The sequence below is a fragment of the Centroberyx gerrardi genome, chromosome 19 (genome assembly GCF_048128805.1).
Source record: "Centroberyx gerrardi isolate f3 chromosome 19, fCenGer3.hap1.cur.20231027, whole genome shotgun sequence".
NCBI lineage: Eukaryota > Metazoa > Chordata > Actinopteri > Beryciformes > Berycidae > Centroberyx > Centroberyx gerrardi.
The window spans coordinates 7,446,617-7,465,890 of NC_136015.1; the positions used below are offsets into that span (position 1 = coordinate 7,446,617).

Here is a 19,274-nt window from a genome sequence, read left to right on the forward strand (position 1 = left end):
GTAGGGTGTATAGTACTTATGAAGTGATTAAAAATTGAGTTTGGCCTATATATTTTGAAGGCTGATGCAGATGCTGATATTTTGGGGTTGAAGCTGGAGATATACACTACCAGTCAAAAGTTTGGACCCACCTGATTGAATGTACTATTTTTGTCATTGTCTTAAAGCCATTTTGATCTAAAGGCTTATGCTTAAATGCTTGAAATTAGTTTCTTAGACAAATATAAATAGTGAAGTTGGTGCCTGTGTATGAATTTCTTTCCAAAGCCTTTGCCTTTCCATCAAGGCAAAGAGCGGCTACTTCTTCATACTACTTCATCTAAAATATAAGATAGTTTTGATTTGTTAAACACTTTTTTGGTCACTGCATAATTCCATTTGTGTTATTTCACAGTTTTGATGTCTTTACTATTATTCTAAAATGTGGAAAATAGTAAAAAGTTTTGACTGGTAGTGTATATATAATATTTTGTTATAGTATTCAATATTTTTCAGTTTCCATGCACCAAAAATGCCACAAAAAACGAGCATTCAGTGTTTTCTCCAGATAACAGAGTGAGTGTGTCTTCCCTCCCAGGTCTGCAGTGTGTTGGAGAGCCTGGAGCAGGAGTATAAGAGGGAGGAGGACTGGTGCGGAGGAGCCGACAAACTGGGACCCAACTGTGAGTCGGACCACGTCACCCCCATGATCAGCAAGCACCTGGAGCAGAAAGAGGCCTTCCTCAAGGTAACACACATATAAAAAAACAGCCGCCCCAAACACACTCTCAAGCTGCATCTCTGTTCTCAGTTCTAACCGCGTGTGTGTGTGTGTGTGTGTGTTTCCGTCAGGCGTGTACCCTGGCCAGACGTAACGCAGACGTCTTCCTCAAGTACATGCACAGGAACAGCGTCAACATGCCCGGGATGCTGAGCCACGTCAAAGCACCGGAGCAGCAGGTCAAGAGTGAGTATCAGAGAGAACAAAGATACAGAAACCTCTATCTAATACCCGACTCGAGCAGAAGTACTGTTCCATAGCTGAAATGTTACTTAAGTAGAAGTGAAATTACTGGGTGTGAAGTGGCCGTTGCACATCGTCTTTCCCATGCGATGCAAAAAGGACAAGAGGAGTGTTGAATGTTTTGCTGTGTCGCTGTTGTGTTCAGACATCCTCAATGAGCTGCTGCAGAGAGAGAACCGTGTTCTGCACTTCTGGACCATGAGGAAGCGACGCCTGGACCAGTGTCAGCAGTACGTGGTGTTTGAACGCAGCGCCAAACAGGTACACACACACACACACTCTTACTCACTCAATTCAATTCAAATTCAATATTTTATTGACATGGCAGGAAAGAAACCTGTGTTGCCAAAACAATATAGCATCACCCTTTCTCTCTTTTTCACACACACACACACACTCTCTATTCTCATATAATGCAACAATGTGTGTATTCCTGCATTGTGTTTGTGTGTGTTTAGGCTCTGGAGTGGATCCACGACACAGGGGAGTTCTACCTGTCCACACACACCTCCACCGGCTCCAGCATCCACCACACCCAGGAGCTGCTGAAGGAGCACGAGGACTTCCACATCACAGCCAAGGTTGGCCACACACACACACACACACACACATTCACATGCATAACACAAACACAATGTACTGTATGTGTGTTTGTATGTGCGAGATATACAGAATTTGTCACACACTGTCCATACACAGCCTGACCAGGCAGTTTGAATTCAGATCGCCATGAAATGTAAAACCAAAATCTTCCTCTGTTTCCTTCTCTCTTTCTGTCTCTCTCGCTCTCTCTCTCTCTCTCTCTCCCTCCCTCAGCAAACCAAGGAGCGTGTGAAGCTGCTGATCCAGCTGGCCGATGGCTTCTGCGATAAAGGCCACAGTCACGCCGTGGAGATCAAGAAGTGGGTGACGGCCGTGGACAAACGCTACCGAGACTTCTCCCTGCGCATGGACAAGTACCGCTGCAGCCTGGAGAAAGCCCTGGGCATCTCCTCCGACTCCAACAAGGCTGTGAGTGTGTGTGTGTGTGTGTGTGTGTGTGTGTGTGAGTGTGTGTGTGTGTGTGGGTGGGGGAGTGTGTTTGTGAATGCACAACAACGTCTTTGGGCCAAATCGGAGGTCACAGCTATAGAAATTTGGCTCATTCGCATTCTCACTTTGACTTTCTCTCTCTCTCTCTCTCTCTCTCTCTCTCTCTCTCTCTCTCTCTCTCCCTCTCTCTATTTCTCTCTCTCTCTCCCCAGAGTAAAGATCTGCAGCTGGACATCATCCCGGCCACGGCTCCGGGGTCAGAGGTCAAGCTGAGGGACGCCGCCCACGAGCTCAACGAGGAGAAGCGCAAGTCGGCGCGCAGGAAGGAGTACGTCACCGTTTCTTGCGTCTTCCTATCGGATCTGGAGAAGAGAACGTCACTCTGTATCAGACGCTTCTGAACATGACAGCTTTGCACCAAAGCACATGTCATTAAAGTACTGATATTAGGACAGCTTCATTTGCTGATATGAGTACTTGGGAGCTGGATCTGGCCGATTAGTGCTTAGAGAGACTGTCCCATAACCGCAAGGTCACAGGTTCAATCACCGCACCAGCCAGTGTGTGTCTATCAGCAGCCGTGTCTCTTGTCAAACTGTCCTTGACCAAAACACTTGCTCACTGTAAGTCGTTCTGGACGAGAGGGTCAGCTAAATGACTAAAATGTAGATACAAAATGGATGTGCATAATTTAAGCGTCCCCCTCCATTTGCCCACCTCCACACATCAGCCTCCGCTAGTGCTGCGCTGGCACCAAGACTGCAGACACACAACATTCACAAATGAATCTGCATGTGGTACACAGGAACACGAGACTGCATCATTTTATATGTGCAACACAAATCACGAGCATGATCTCAGTAATTCATGGCCGGTTTACGACCAAGTTTTATGGCCCATAACTCTTTCATTATTCATTAGCGTAAATGGATGGAGCAGACAGGCTGAAAGGGAGCTATTGGCACGGAGATTTATCACACCATGCAACGGGAGAACAAGGGGATTGATGAATGAGGACGGTATGACAATAGCTAATTGTGTGCGTGTGTGTGTGTGTGTGTGCCTAGGTTCATCATGGCAGAGCTGATTCAGACAGAAAAAGCCTACGTGCGAGACCTGCGGGAGTGCATGGATGTAAGTTCAGCTGCACAACAGAACTAAAAGCTGTTAGTGTGGTTCATACCATAACAAAGCTCATATCCAAAAATCATCAGAATATACCAGGAATGGACAAGAGTACAAACCTAGTATCATTTTATTTTCTCATTTATTTATTTTTTTTGTTGTGTGCAGAATCTTGGCTGCCAGTATACAAGCAGCCATGAATATCATCAAATTGTTTTTTTTATTATTTTTATTTTATGTCATACAGGTTTTTCACACAAAAATGTCCTATGTATAAAAAAAAAAAGTAGGAATCTAAACAGGGTTTACTATACAAGTCTGGAAAAATATGGAAAAGGAATTTGATCATTTCTAAATCTTAAAAAGAATCGGAATTGTACAAAAAAAATAGGCAGAAAAAAAACTCTTGTTCAGCCTTACAGTATTACTACACATTTTTCAGTTTTTGTGAAGAATAATCTGAACCCTGTTGGAGATTGTTGGTGGGTGATCTCTCTTATGTTCCTCCATGCAGACGTACCTTTGGGAGATGACCAGTGGAGTGGAGGAGATTCCTCCAGGGATCATCAACAAGGAGCACATCATCTTTGGAAACATGCAGGACCTCTATGAGTTCCACCATAAGTAAGCCAAGAGAACGCCGTTGTACTGACACCACTGTGTTTGGCATTGGGGGGAATGCGTTAGAGGAGTCGTGCACCAAAATGAGATATCCGCCGTATGAAAAAAGTGACAGCTACTCTGACAAGATGATTGATAGTACAACGTTAAAACAAATTGCGGCACCTTTTAAAGAATAGCAGGTTCAGCAGTTTCACATACTCTGCATTTCCTCTGTATTTTAGAGATATTGAATGATGATAATGTTTTGTTTTTCAAAAACAAGATATCTATCTGCTTATCTTCTCGCTGTTTCTCATACCCCCCCTCTCTCTCTCTCGCTCTCTCTCTCTCTCTCTCTCTGTTTGTTTCTTCAACAGCATCTTCCTCAAAGAGCTGGAGAAATATGAGCAGCTGCCAGAGGATGTGGGCCATTGCTTCGTCACATGGGTATGTACTGTCTGTTTGTTGTGTTTGCATAAAGCTGCCATCCAATAAAAGCCCATCTCCAAAATGGTAAACTTTTCAGGAATTAAGAAAATAAGTGTTTTACTGTAGCTGAAATAACATGGACATTAGATACAAAAATCCCGATCTTAATTTTTTAGGAAATAGATTGAAGCTCACGACTTTTTTAAATTACACTTTGGGGTTTGAATGTGATTTGTGGACAAAAGGCTCATAAAAATTGCTTAAGGATTATATACAGGTTATAACAGGTATATAGGTTTATATACAGTTCATATTCAAGTAATAACAGAAAATGATCTTAAGCATTTTCCCTCAACAGCAGCAGTGATAGTGAGATTGTAACCCGTTTCTCTCTCCTGTAGGCCGATAAGTTCCAGATGTATGTGAACTACTGTAAGAACAAACCCGACTCCACCCAGCTCATCCTGGAGCACGCCGGACCCTACTTTGACGTGAGTATCGCCTTCTCCCATTGGTCGGAAACAAAATGGGTCCAAATCACTCTCCTCCAATCACAGCACTGTGTTTCTCTGCGTGTGTGTGTTACAGGAGATCCAACAGAGGCACCGACTGGCCAACTCCATCTCCTCGTACCTGATCAAGCCCGTGCAGAGAATCACCAAGTATCAGCTCCTGCTAAAGGTAACCTGCCACGCCAGGATACCGCAGTACCATCCGGTTGCTATGGTTGCCGTCTCCATGGTTCCTGTTGTCATGGTTTCTGTGTGTGTGTGTGTGTGTGTGTTCAGGAGCTGTTGACGTGCTGCGAAGAGGGTAAAGGAGAGATCAAGGACGGCCTGGAGGTGATGCTCAGTGTTCCCAAGAGAGCCAACGACGCCATGCACCTCTCTATGCTTGAAGGTGAGACACACACACACACACACACACACACACACTAATCCTTTCATGTCATGGCAAGCTTGTGTTTTATTTGTCAAATTAAAGCTCCTCAGGTAGTCGTGATCTTGTACTAAAGTCGAATTCGACAACAAAACAGCACAAATTTAAGCTTGACTCCGGTGAATAATAGCTAATTTCCCCTCCTTTCTCCAGGTTTTGATGAAAACATCGAGTCGCAGGGGGAGCTGATCCTCCAGGAGTCCTTCCAGGTCTGGGACCCAAAGACTCTGATCCGTAAGGGCCGAGAGCGCCACCTGTTCCTCTTCGAGATGTCGCTGGTCTTCAGCAAGGAGGTGAAGGACTCCAACGGCAGGAGCAAATACATCTACAAGAGCAAACTCTTTGTAAGTAGATGATAAGATGCTCCTCTGCCCACCAGCGAGTGTTTCCTTGACTGAACAGAACCCCAACAGCTAATCTGAGCCAATCTGGGATTTATTTGATTCTGAATTTTCGATGTATTCATATAATTTCTTGAAAAGTTTGACTAGTAGATGAGAAAATGAGCTTTTTTGATCTTTCTCAACACATAACTCCAAATATTTACTGTTTTACTCCAGTGGTTACAATTACTACATTTTACAAAATACATGACAACACTTATGCTGAGTACATGGCTTACCTCCTACACTGTCCCTTTTTGATGACATCACGCATGACCTTCTCGTCTTCCCCCCTCTCCCTGCCCAGACATCAGAGCTGGGGGTGACGGAGCATGTTGAGGGAGACCCCTGTAAGTTTGCTCTTTGGGTGGGACGCACCCCAACCTCCGACAACAAGATCGTGCTCAAGGTAAAACTCTCTCTTCCTCTCTTCTTCTTCTTCTTCCCTGCTCTCTTTTAGGGTTCGACCGATATGGGTTTTTTGAAGGCCGATACAGAATTTTTTTGATTAGCTGATGTTTTGTACAATTTAATATCTTCAAATTTGACCATTTTCCTAACAAAAAAATACAAGTATTCAGTTTTTCCCCCGCAATCTTATTGTTGTCAGGGTGGAAAAGCCTCTGAAATTACATTTAGACCATTAGACCACTGAATCTCCATTGAACCCCAGGATAACAATAATAATAATAATAACATATTCATACATATGTGGAATCCAATCAATCATGTTACATTAAAGTTCAGGTTAAGGGCTTCACATAGACAACCAGTATTGATCAATTATACAATGAAAATGTAATCAAACAAACTTATTTTGATCACATTGGAAGTAGATGACACTAACTGGCCAATATTGATTTTTAATAAAAAGCCAATATCGGCAGCCCTTCTTCTCAGACTCTCCTCTTCTCTCTGCCTTCTCCACTCCCTGTTTGATTGCATGAGCGGCTTCCAGTCGGTCCAGAAGCTTTCTGTAGCCACAAGCTCTTCCTGTCTCTCTCTCTTTCCCTTCTTTCTTCTCTCTCCGTCCTCTGTCTTGTCTTTCTCTGCCAGCCTCTGTCCTCTGGTTAGTTTCTGCCTAGCTTTGTCCCCGTGTGTTAACAAACACAAGCTATATATCTGGGGCTGTCTTTTTTCTCTGTGGATGTTTGTATCTCTGATTCTCTCTGTGGGCTAACATGCTTCCACCAACGCTGCTGATTCAACTCCTGAACGCCCACACTCCCTCTTCCCTGCTGCATACCGCTTCTTCAAAGGGACTGGGTAGCCATCTTCCCCTTCCAGAAAAATCTGCTTCTTAATGATCTGAAAGCTATAGGAAACGAAATTTTTAACGACATTATGTGTCAACCTCTCCCATCTCCAAACTTTTCCTGTGTTTCCCAGCTGAATACTGCAGCAGATGCATTAAAGTTTGTGTCAGCCGTTGGAAAAGCATGTTGCCAAACTCCTAACACACTGAATTCCGACCGTTACAACTCTATAATCCATGTTGACTACCAAACTAACCGCTGAGAAGCAGTCATGTGGTGTGTGCATTGCAAATGGATTGTGTCTCATTACTAACTGCATTTGTTCACTTATACACACACACACACACAGAGGCCATCCATTACAATGCACTGCACATTTGATTGGCCGACACTATTAAGGCAAACTATCAGTGTTTTGTACGTGACGTCTCTACCATGTCGAACCATTTTGTCACCGTAAACAAATGTCCTGTACATCTTCTAAAACCAAACCAGTGAAATTCTCTATTCTATATTTTAACCAAAGCTAAGTCAGGGATGCAAACATGGAGCTATGGTGAGTACCAACTAACCCTCCACACGGCCCTCAGCCACTTCTCGCCAGTCTGAACCAATCTCCTTCTCTCAGCGCCTCTTATCCTTCGTGAACAATAGATTTAAAAGCCTCTGGATAGGTGAAAGCGGTACGTTTGATCTACTTTCACCGGTTGTTTGACATCCACAGCGCAGTCGAGATAAGGGACAAAGAGAAGAGGTTGCTTCAGACTTGCGAGAAACACTCAGAGAATAAAATAAGAGTTCAAAAGGAAGTTAAATTGCGGCCGACCCTAACCTTTGACCTCTTGACCTCCCCCCACTCCCCCTGCTCGTCACTGACCAATGGCAGGCGTCGAGCATCGAGAACAAGCAGGACTGGATCAAGCACATCAGGGAGGTGATCCAGGAGCGCACCATCCACCTGCGGGGGGCGCTGAAGGAGCCCATCCACATCCCCAAGGCCACCACAGCCAAGCACCACAAGGGACGAAGGTAAACACATTCTGCACATATATTATCTGTAGCTGTAAATATATTTGAGAAGGAGATTTTTTTTAAACGCACATCTGCACATCTTGACACTTTTTCTGCACATCCTCTGCCTGTGCTGTAAACTCACAAATCTTTTTGTACTCTCATATTTTCTCATTGTTATATACTGCATATGTCTAGATTTTCATTTTTCATCCTGCGTATATTCTCATGTTTCATATTTTTTTCATATATTCTTTGCAAATTTTGTCAGATTTTCCATTCATTTCTTTGCCTCAGTATGTTCTACTGTCCTTTTGCACACCCTGCACATATTGTATGCTGTAAATTCATATACTTTCTCTCATATTTCTTTAATTCAGATTTTCCTTTACTTAAAGAGTAACTGAACCGCAAACCCACATCTGTGTAAAGCCTGACATCTAATGGTTAAAGCATGCTACTGAAATTGCCATCTGCTATTGGCTGATCTTTGGTGCCAGGGGATGTCAGCTTCTTTAGAGTACAACAGGCGGTGACATCACCTGGCACCAAAGATTTGGGCTTTAGTTACTCTTTAATGTGTGTTAGTGTTGAATTGTTGGTTGAGTTATGTTTAATTCCCGCAGTTGCTCTATTTCTATTTCTATTCTGTTTTTTCTTTACTGTATCTTATTACTTGTTGCTGCAACCACACAATTTCCCTACATGGATCAGTTTCATATAATTTAACGTTCTCACACTCAGTGATGGAAAACGATGCTCATGTATGGATTTGACAAAATGGCATGCACACACACACACTCACACTCACTGACCATGTTTGTGTGTCCTGTAGGGACGGAGAGGACCTGGACAGCCAGGGTGAAGGCAGCAGCCAGCCAGACACCATCTCTCTGGCCTCACGCACCTCACAGAACACACTGGACAGCGACAAGGTGAGAACACACACAACACACACACACACACACTTCATCAGAACTGGAGTCACAGCTTATGCACACTCTATATTTGCATACTGGAGTGGAATTGGCTGAGTCATATGTAAGCGTGGCTCTGTCTGTGGACTAAAAGCTTAGGCCCCTTTTACATCTGGCATCAACCTGGCTTGTATCTGGATTGTGTCTAGATATGATTTTGACACCTGACATGTTTCTATGTTACTGTCCAAGCTTCCTGTTTGGTTTACATACACTTCCTAGTTGGGAAGTTTATTTTCATGTCTGTAGTCGTTAGTCGTCACCCAGCATTCATGTTAATGTCCGGTGGAGAACCCGGGTCTTAGTGATCCTCACATCCTGACTGATTGCCTCCTTCCCTTCCCTCCCCCAGCTCTCCGGTGGCTGCGAGCTGACCGTGGTGATCCACGACTTCATGGCGGGCAACAGCAACGAGCTGACGGTGCGGCGCGGCCAGACGGTGGAGGTTCTGGAGCGCTGCCACGACAAGCCGGACTGGTGCCTGGTCAGGACCACGGACCGCTCCCCCGCACACGAGGGCCTGGTGCCCTGCTCCATGCTCTGCATCGCCCACTCCAGGTCCTCCATGGAGATGGAGGGCATCTTCAACCACAAAGGTAGGTGGAGGAGGTGCAGTGACCGTCAGTGGGATGTGTATGTGAGGGACGAGGGTGTATGTGTTCTGTGTTTAAGGTTTTTTCAAGTTTATAACATGTCATAATAAGAATATTGTAAGTTTTCCTACACCATGAGCACCAATGTTACCGCTTTGTATTATACTATTGTGCACACATCTCTCTTTGTGAACGTCTGCGTTGTCAAGCAAGCTTTTGAACCATAGCATCGCTCTGTCTCTTCTCAGACACCCTGTCAGTGTGCAGTAACGACTCCATCATGCCCGGCTCGTCTGCCACTCTGCAGCCAGGTCACGGCATGGGCTCCCACACCTCGCCAGGGCCAAAACGACCAGGTGTGCTGACCTATACCGGATCCTCTCAGTTGACTAAGCTCTGAAATGCTGTGGGCTATTGCTCACAACCACAGTTGAATCACCTCAAAAATAGCTTTAAATGATGAGCAGCTTTAAATGATGTAGTGGTAAATAAAAAAGTGGGTAAACTACAACCTCCAGTCACTGATCATCATTAACAAACCACCATATATAACAAAAATCAATTCAAGTTTCAGAAAAGCATCTACCTTTGATATGATGGATATAATTCAGCTTGACTACATATTTATTGTATAATCTGAATTAATTCCAAGGTAACATATTAACATATCATTATTACTATCCTGGGTGGTGTCAATAGAGCGTTTTAGTGTCCCATGATGGTCTAAATGCTGTTTCAGAGGCTTTTCCACTCTGTCAAGAATAAAATTGTGGAGGAACCACTGAATACTGTTTTTTTGGCATGAGAATAGTCAAATTTACAGATACTGAATATTGCCACAAAATATCAGCCATCAGCAGCTTCAATCTGAAAATATCGGTATCAGCCTTCAAAATAAGGCCTGAAATTCATATCATAAAGATGCATGTCAGCTTAATAAGGTATGTAGACTCTATTGTGCAAATAAAAGGTAGGTTTAGGCGGGTTTATCCTCCACTACCTCCCTCCTCATGACTGTGCTCTACTGTGTGATTTTCGGTTCTCAACTGAGGTGCGTTTGGTTTGTGTTTCCCAGGTAACACCCTGCGGAAGTGGCTCACCAGCCCGGTGCGCCGGCTCAGCAGCGGCAAGGCGGACGGCCACGTGAAGAAGCTGGCCCACAAGCACAAGAAGAGCCGCGAGGTGAGGAAGAGCGGGGAGGTGACAATGGGGTCCCAGAAAGACTCGGACGACAGCGCCGCCACGCCTCAGGACGAGACCGTGGAGGAGGTGGGCGGAGACACACCTCACACACACTCAGTGCCGTCCGCTTCCTATTCAGGAGTTCCTATGCAGCTCTGTAAAGTGTAGAAATCTATGGAGAATTCATCTGATCGTTTCCCGGGTTTGAACATTTTGGACGTTACACAAAAGTTTAGAAAAGTTTGGAAAAGTGTGGCTGTTCTGCCCCAATGCTCGACTGACTACACATTTTGTTTGTAGTTGTAGACCCACTGTCATTTCACATATTGTAATATTTGTTGTAGTGAATCTTCAACTATAGATTTATATGACCTATTAGAGTCATATTGTGGTTCTAGCAATGGTGGAAAGAGCACCAAAATATCCTACTCAAGTAGAGGTGCTGTTAGTTTCCTGACATTTTAGTATAAATGTCAAGTATGTTAAGTATACATAAAATGACTAGTGAAAATCCACTTGAGTGTAAGTAAAAGGTAACTTTTTTACAAAAGAAAGCATTGTTGCATGTGATCTTTCCCATGCAATGCAAAAAGTTAATTAAAAAAATCTTAGAAAATTTGTGCCCTCTAATGGTTGCGATTTAAAATGTGGTGAAGTACGATACTTCAGTCAAAGCATACTGTACTTAAGTAAAAGTAAAATTGTTGACTTAAAAAAAACCCAAAAGTACAAGAGCACAGAAGAGCTACTCAATCACAGTACCGAGAGTAATTCTAATTTGTTACTTCCACCCTTGGATTTTAGCTGTAGTGTAGAGTGATGTTGCCCAGTTGACAGTCATACTGTGATATTAGTTGCAGTGTAGAATAATGTCCAGCTGTAGAGTGATGTTGCCCAGTTGACAGTCCCATTGCCCAGCCGATTTCAGCAGAAATCATATTGGATACTGACTATAATCTTCAAATGCACTCAAGAAATTAAGGTCTAGAAAAGAGAAGGAATTTAAAAATGGAAATTGTGTAGGGGCCGTGTCTCTCGTTCACTCTCTCACACACACTGAATTGTATTCTTTACGTGTCTCGCCGCTTTTAACCAACACCTAACCTCTGCGTCGCTGCCTGTGTGTGTTGCAGAGGGTTCGTAACGAGGGCCTGTCCAGCGGCACCCTGTCCAAGTCCAGCTCGTCCGGCATGCAGAGCTGCGGGGAGGAGGAGGGCGAGGAGGGCGCCGACTCCGTCCCCCTGCCTCCGCCCATGGCCATCCAGCAGCACAGCCTGCTCCAGCCTGACTCCCAGGATGACAAGGTGAGGGGGAGGGAGGGCGGAAGAGTGGGGGAGAGCAGGTGGATGGCAGGAGGGGGGAGGTAGAGAGAAGTGGGGATGATGAACGGGGGAAGACCAGAGTCAGAGGTGACAGTGGAAACAAGAGAAATCGTGATTTGAGACCGGGTAAGAAACGTTAGACAACTACAGTATGATGCAGTACAAATAGAGTGGTAATAAAAAGTATTCACCCTCCTTGACTTTTATCTCATTTTCTGGTGCTACAAAATTAGTTTGAATTACATGTATTTGGGATTTTAGGTCTAAAATGTATGTAAAGTACAATTTTTTTTTATCTCAAAGGGGAGTGGGAATTCAAGAAGAATAATAGCAAAATCAACTTTGCAAAAGTACCCCTTTACACATTTGGGCTATATTGTTTCACTGGCAAAAACATTTCATAACATGTATTTTTCATTCTTCTCCACAAAAGTAAGACATTTTGAATACATTTTCTTTACATAATAGCTCCATTTTTACCTTCCTTGTGAGGAAGTATTATCCCAGCTCCCTTTTAAATACATCTTAATTGGATTTTAGGGTGTACAGGGTTTTCTGCTTGCATGGATGCCATTAGATTACAGTCCTTAGGGCAGAAAAAATGACTGAATAGTGCACAATTTGTACAAGAAAATGAGCAAAAACTAAACGGGGGTGACTGCTTTTTATCCTTTGTGTATGATGAATAGATGTTCTGGTCAAATCAGTGATGGTAAAATCCAAATCACACGATCATAGTGTGTAACAGCAATGAGACCTGACGATGCACAATATTTAATATTTCTGTGAAGAATGAAATAAGTGAAACGCTCAATACACATTATACCATGCATATGTAATATTTGTGAGACATTTGAGAGTAACCAGTGTAGGCATTTCTAAGTAAGTCCTTCCAATCATAACTCTCAGGTTTTAAACACTACCTATGATCCTCTTTAGGATAAACCGAGTCACTCCTTATGCAGTTTCTCTCCTCCTTGTCATTGCTGTTATGATTTTTGGTTCCTATCTTCCTACAGATTACATTTTCGCTCATCTCAGTCTTACTCTCTCACTTTTCCCCCTCAAAAAAAGGACATTGCCTGACACTGTTTTTGAGTGACTCCTGCGTTTCCGTCCTGCATAACATTTTTATCTTCCCTTGGTCTTTTGCATCGTATTCTTCCCTCTCTTCTAAAGCAGTAGGCAATGCAAAGCTTCAGGTAATCCAAGTCACCTTCTCGTCTAAAGCGGAGACTCCTCTGACACTAATTTCTGTTTCTCTTTTGTTTTGTTTCCTGGTTGTATCGTTTGCTGTTCGCCACACTGTAGCATTACCTTGATTTATGTCCTGTCTTTGCTTTGTCTCAGTTTCCATACCTCTCCATCTGAAATTCCCCGCTCTTCCCCTCTGTCTTTTCCCCTCAGTCAATTCTTCAATTCTCTCTTTTTTCCCCCCTCTTGGCACTCTTCAGCTTTAGTTGCTGATTTCAAAAGCCTTTTTTTTTTTTTTTTTCCTTTGGTTTCCACGACTGTTGATTGAAGGGAAATGGAGGTAGAATTTTCCCTCTGCTTTTTTTTTTTTTTTTTTTTTAGACTCAACCCTAGTTCTCTTTCTGAAGTTTACCTTTCTCTATGTTCTAGAATGATCTCTACCTAATTTTCATATTTCGCTCAATTTTGAAACTTTCTTACTCCGTGTAGAATTTCCTCCTTCTATCTTTTCGTAGTTTTCACTACTTTTGACTTTGGTGTTTTCCGCCCAGTTCCTTCGACACGCAGCTGTAACGGCTAGTCGCACGGCGGATCATGGGGAAAATTTAAGGAAAGAGAGGATGTGCTTAACTGTTAACTCATATTCGAGGGTCCTTAGTCCCTAGATACTAATCTGGAGTCTGTTTTGCCTCGTTCACACCAATTTATGAGACTTTTTGAAGTGAATTTTGAATTTGTTGGAGTCTTGAGCTGGGTAGAAAAGCACAAGACCACAGGTTTTTTTTTTTTTTTTTTCTACCCGCTCGTCCTTTAAAGGTTTGGGAGGAGCTCGGCGGCTCGACGGGACGTCAGTGTCATTCAATACGGTCGCTCAGAAACAGCGGGCGTCCGTATAAACACTAGGAGAACATGTGCCCCCCCCCACCCCCCGCACCGGGACGACGATCCGCACTGCAAGCGAACCCTGACCCCCCCCCCCCTCCCCACCCTCCTCTTCATCCCTCCGTCCCCCCTCACCACCACCACCACCCCCCCTCCCCCCCGCTCGTCTTCACTCCCCTTTTACCCTCTGTGCGTTAACCTCATTACCCATGCGAGTAATTGGCATCTTTAAACGCTGGCGAGGCCAGACGGGCACACAAGCCTCGCCCAGAAAACCAAATTGGGGAAAAGTCTTGAAGCACAGCACAGCAAGGGTGAGAGTCCTATATATCTATACCTCTTTCATTCTCTCTGTTGGCATCCCTTTTTTCTTTCTTTCCAAGGCTACTCATCGTCACCTAAAAAACAAAAAAGGTTAAAAATGTCACAACTTATTTTTTGGCCCTACCCCCCCCACACACACACACACACCTCATCGCCTCTTTCACTCGACATTTGACTTTTTTTTCATATCTTTCATTTCGTTCACCCCACTTTCAGCCTCATGTTTTTACCTTTCCATCGACGGTTTTTTCTAAATTTCATAAACTTCTATTCCTCCTCACTCTCTTTGAAGACTTATCCCCCCCGGCATCGGGGTTTCATTTGGCTAAAACATCTCTCTTCGGGTTAAAACATCATTGTTTTGAAATGTGCCCAATCTTAAGACTTGACATCTTCCTTATTAATACCATTGTGCTTTTAAAACGTTTCACTTTTGACACATTTTTCACACCAAAAGTCATTTGCTCACTCAAATAACTAAAATAAAAACATTCACCTATAACAAAAACTGATGTTTAAATGGCAACATCTAAATAGAAAAGTAAACTTGAAATGAAGCTCAACAGAAACCTGCCATGGAATGACATATTCAAATTTAAATAATATCCATTAGTCCATAAATGTATGGCAAAAGAAATAGCTTAACACGACTTACAGAAGAACTCGTAAATTCACATAATTCATGGGTTTATTGAGCCTTGAAGTTTTCAAATAAAAGAGATAATTTGACTATTTATTGTAGATGTTAGGGATGAGGAAGAGGCTGTTTTAAGTACCAAGTCCAACTGTAATGACAGTATAGCTAATGAACTGCTTTAAGTGACTGATTGATGAAATAGAGCTGTATGAATTAAGAGCTATAGTCTTATGTCTCAGACTTTTACAGTAATAATGAGGAGTAATCGCACCTCCTGAGTAACTTGACATCTCCGTTGGAAAACACGGAGTTGTATTCATACCAGCTAAAGAACAGAGTTAGTGGCAGTAGCCGTTGGACTGTGCGGAGTGCACTCTTCCCATGCTCATCCCTCTCTCCCTGCTTCCGTCTCTCCGTCTCTGCCCAGACCTCGTCTCGTCTGTCGGTGCGTCCGTCCAGCTCCGAGACGCCCAGTGCCGCCGAGTTGGTGAGCGCCATCGAGGAGCTGGTCAAAAGCAAGATGGTAGGGACATACACAGGGAAACAACACGCTAATCTCAAGATTAATCTTGATGTCCCACCTGAGACAGACAGTCAACTCATAGCACGTCATTCCAGAGACAGGGTGTCTTCAGGTCCGGAAAACGAAAAAATGTGGTTCTTACTGTATATTCTGATGAGGATAGTTATCTTCATTTTCACATACGTTTCAGTGCCGAAATTGGTCTTAGATTTCACTCTGGTATTAACAAAAATCTTAGAATGTTGCATTCAATTTGATTAAATTTGCCGCCACTATGTTGATAATAGCATCAATTTAATGCCTTAAATGTAAATGTAGAAGGTAAATTTGAAGACGCACAATGGCCCACGGGAAAGAAAATCATTCAGTTTGGATCACGTCTCTCCTCTCCTGAAACAAAGAAAAACTGGTGATTTTCTTTCTTTCTTTCTTTCTTTCTTTCTTTCTGACTTTCTTTCTTTCTTGCTTGCTTGCTTGCTTTTCCTTCTTTTCTTTCTCCTCTCACACGCATGCACTTACATATTGTCTTCCTCCTCCCGGCGCAGGCTCTGGAGGACAGACCCAGCTCTCTGTCGGTGGAACAGGGAGACAGCAGCTCTCCCTCCTTCAACCCCTCCGACAACTCCCTCCTCTCCTCCTCCTCCCCCATCGACGAGATGGACGAGCGCAAGACCAGCATCCTCAAGAAAAGACAGTAGGCCCCTCTCCTCTCCTCTCCTCCTCCTCCTCCTCCTCTCCTCCTCCTCCTCTTCTTCGCTCACACACATACACTCTGATGTTTTTTGGGGGGTTTTGACCCGACCGCTTGCTGTTTCCTTCTCTTGCCGCAGTTACATCCTGCTGGAGTTGGTGGAGACGGAGAGAGATTACGTCCGAGACCTCGGCCTGGTGGTGGAGGTGAGATGATAAGTTATTAGCGTCGGGGCTGCACAATTAATCATGTATAATCGTATACTGCAATTTTGGTTTCCACTGTTAATTTTCGTAGAATATTGGCATATCTACAATACTGAAGCATTTCATTTAGAGTGCCCATAAATCATTGAGAGTAATAATCAGGATTAATAATCGAGATCACAATATATAGCAAATTATGATCAGGATTATTGGTATTATCAGGATAATGGGGATAATGGGGTATTATCAGGATAAACCGTGCACCCCTAAATTGTGTGTGTGTGTGTGTGTGTGTGTGTGTGTGTGTATGCGTGCGCACCAGTCAGGCTGTCTGTCTGTTGAACATCAGTCGCAAATCAATCACAAAAATCCTGAAAAACTCATCTTCAATTAGAAAGTCCTTCAACATTGTTAAATACAGCTTTTAAATCTTAAATTCAGTCTTGGAGATCTCAGTTTCTTAGTGTTGCAGTTTTCCTAGTAAAAAAAAATCCCAGTCAAGCAGACCAGTCTTCTAATAGCACTACAGCTTTTTCATTTTCACATTCATTTCGGGGGCGAAATTGGTCCTATATTTAATTCTAACTTCCATTAGAAAAGGTCTCAAAAAGTATTAGATTTAACCTGATTGCAGACACCCAGTCATTTACACTATGGAATTTGTATGCAGATTGTGTGACCCACTGTTCTTGTGTGTCTCCCTCTTCAGGGCTACATGAGCCGGATGAAGGAGGAGGGCGTCCCTGATGACATGAAGGGGAAGGACAAGATCGTCTTCGGCAACATCCACCAAATCTACGACTGGCACAAAGAGTAGGCGGCCACACACACACGTACAGAGGAGAACAGTGTTTTCTCAGTACTGATTCACTGGCAACTCACTTTTCCTTTCTTCTCATGTCTCCGTCCCGCTCAGTTTCTTCCTGGGTGAGTTGGAGAAGTGTTTGGAGGACCCCGACAGACTGGCAGCGCTCTTTGTCAAACAGGTTAGTCCTCAGTGGATCGTGTGTTTGTTTGTACACTGTGTGCATACATCTGACCTTTTGTTTGACCCTCTTTCCACCTGGTATTAACATGTGTCCTTCTGGGTGATTGGATTTTAATCCGATAGAGAAACAAGCACAGATCCTGTACAGACCCACGGCGCGTGTGTTCAATTCAGTTCAATGCACTGAGCCATACCACAGGTAATAACGTTAAAGTTTATAGGGCAACGGAAGACGTGGATGTATGTAAATTTATGAATGAGAGTGAATTCGCTTATGTATGGTACACACGGGAGCAGAGCGGAGTAAAATTACCTGTATGTACAGGTAACAGGAGTCACTCCACTCCTCCGATCTCGCGATGGCTGTAAATAATGTCTGTAACCATAGTAACATTAACTTCAGACCAATATGGCGGCTACCATTGCCTATATTTCACTAGTGTGTTTTCGGTTTACTTGACACCAGTAACCAGAGGCGTCAATGTATCCATAAGATCTTAATAAACCGACAGCGGCGTCATATTCTCTTTTTCCACCACATGGACTTGATACTTTCAACCGCAACATTTGGGCCGAGCCGAGACCGCAGAACTGGTAGGAACAACTGCTATGTTGAGGAAACAGACTGGATAGAAAATTTGAGAATGTCTAAAAACACTTGCCCCCGTCTCTTTCAAAATAACGATGATAATGTTACATAACATAACGAGTGTTGCGCCTTACATCACATAACAACCAGTTGTCCAGTCCGGTTCTGCTACACACTACTCGAACCGAATCCACTCTCAAATTCAGTATCAATACCTGAATTTTCAGGTAGTGAGTTCGCTTGTAGAATGCGGTTCTCTCCTTAATAACTGAACTGTGTGAACTTAACAGGATTAAGCTCCAGTGTGGAGTGACAACTGTATTTAGTTGCAGTGTAGTGGCATTTAGCCCATAGGCGAGAGGCCATCTCTTAGTCAAGGACGCCCTCTAGAGGCCATCTCACAAAGTGACATCTCACTAGGCGTTACCTGACTGACTGACTGACTGACTGACTGACTGACTGACTGACTGACTGACTGACTGACTGACTGACTGACTGAATGACTGAATGACTGACTGCCTGACCTGAATTTGGCTCATGATGCCCTCGGCTGCGCCATGGGAAAAAACACTCTAAATCCAGGTGCACCCAACATGTATTGAAGATCACTCAGAAACCACCTCCAGAGGTGGCCAGGGATGCATTTGGACAGATAAACCACAAAGTATAAATACAGAGCATCTCCAATCCACATGTAGCAACTACAGGAATAGAAATAAACTTGTGTGCACTGATCCAACAAGGAAATGCACACAAACCGAACAGGCAGCAGGCAGCTCGGATAGTAACATACTTTTCAAAAATGGGTTGTCTGATATAGATGTTGACACAGTCTGGATACATATTAACACCAGGTGTAACACTGTGTGTGTGTGTGTGTGTGTGTGTGTGTGTGTTTTGTACCCAGGAACGGAGGCTGAACATGTACGTAGTGTACTGTCAGAACAAGCCCAAGTCGGAGCACATCGTCTCGGAGTACATCGACACCTACTTCGAGGTACGGGCCCCTTATTTAGAAACCCAACCTTATCAGACACACAGCAGCTCCTGAGAGTCTCCCTCTAGCTTGTAACCTCCTCACTGACCTCTGACCTCTGACCCCGTGCAGGACCTGAAGCAGCGTCTGGCCCACAGGCTGCAGATCACCGACCTGCTCATCAAGCCGGTCCAGAGGATCATGAAGTACCAGCTGCTGCTCAAGGTTGGTCCGCTGCAGTACAGCAGGGGGCAGCAGAGCATAAGCTGCTGTGTTTTTCCCCTTCCTCTTTTGAGTCAACGACATCTGGCATCCATATTATGTTGTGTTACTGCCATCTACTGTCTCTAAAATCATGTTTTTCTTCTCCACTTACAATCTACAATCTCTATTAGACTTGTTTCACTTA

At 43.8% G+C, this 19,274-nt stretch overlaps 1 protein-coding gene across 2 annotated transcripts in view; it reads left to right on the forward strand.

Annotated features, from left to right (window-relative positions):
* LOC139923997 (triple functional domain protein) overlaps positions 1–19,274 on the forward strand; it is an 82,093-nt gene that overhangs the window by 51,716 nt on the left and 11,103 nt on the right. For both annotated transcript variants that reach the window (XM_078290597.1, XM_071914914.2), the window contains exons 21-47: positions 578–727; positions 832–946; positions 1,149–1,264; positions 1,462–1,584; positions 1,820–2,014; positions 2,248–2,363; positions 3,103–3,169; positions 3,675–3,784; positions 4,141–4,210; positions 4,594–4,683; positions 4,781–4,873; positions 4,981–5,092; positions 5,285–5,475; positions 5,822–5,923; positions 7,657–7,799; positions 8,617–8,716; positions 9,111–9,354; positions 9,600–9,707; positions 10,427–10,620; positions 11,667–11,837; positions 15,320–15,415; positions 15,961–16,109; positions 16,246–16,312; positions 17,022–17,125; positions 17,229–17,298; positions 18,797–18,886; positions 18,998–19,090. In XM_078290597.1, coding sequence (XP_078146723.1) covers positions 578–727; positions 832–946; positions 1,149–1,264; positions 1,462–1,584; positions 1,820–2,014; positions 2,248–2,363; positions 3,103–3,169; positions 3,675–3,784; positions 4,141–4,210; positions 4,594–4,683; positions 4,781–4,873; positions 4,981–5,092; positions 5,285–5,475; positions 5,822–5,923; positions 7,657–7,799; positions 8,617–8,716; positions 9,111–9,354; positions 9,600–9,707; positions 10,427–10,620; positions 11,667–11,837; positions 15,320–15,415; positions 15,961–16,109; positions 16,246–16,312; positions 17,022–17,125; positions 17,229–17,298; positions 18,797–18,886; positions 18,998–19,090 — 3,279 coding nt within the window. The remainder of the gene's footprint in view (positions 1–577; positions 728–831; positions 947–1,148; positions 1,265–1,461; positions 1,585–1,819; positions 2,015–2,247; positions 2,364–3,102; positions 3,170–3,674; positions 3,785–4,140; positions 4,211–4,593; positions 4,684–4,780; positions 4,874–4,980; positions 5,093–5,284; positions 5,476–5,821; positions 5,924–7,656; positions 7,800–8,616; positions 8,717–9,110; positions 9,355–9,599; positions 9,708–10,426; positions 10,621–11,666; positions 11,838–15,319; positions 15,416–15,960; positions 16,110–16,245; positions 16,313–17,021; positions 17,126–17,228; positions 17,299–18,796; positions 18,887–18,997; positions 19,091–19,274) is intronic.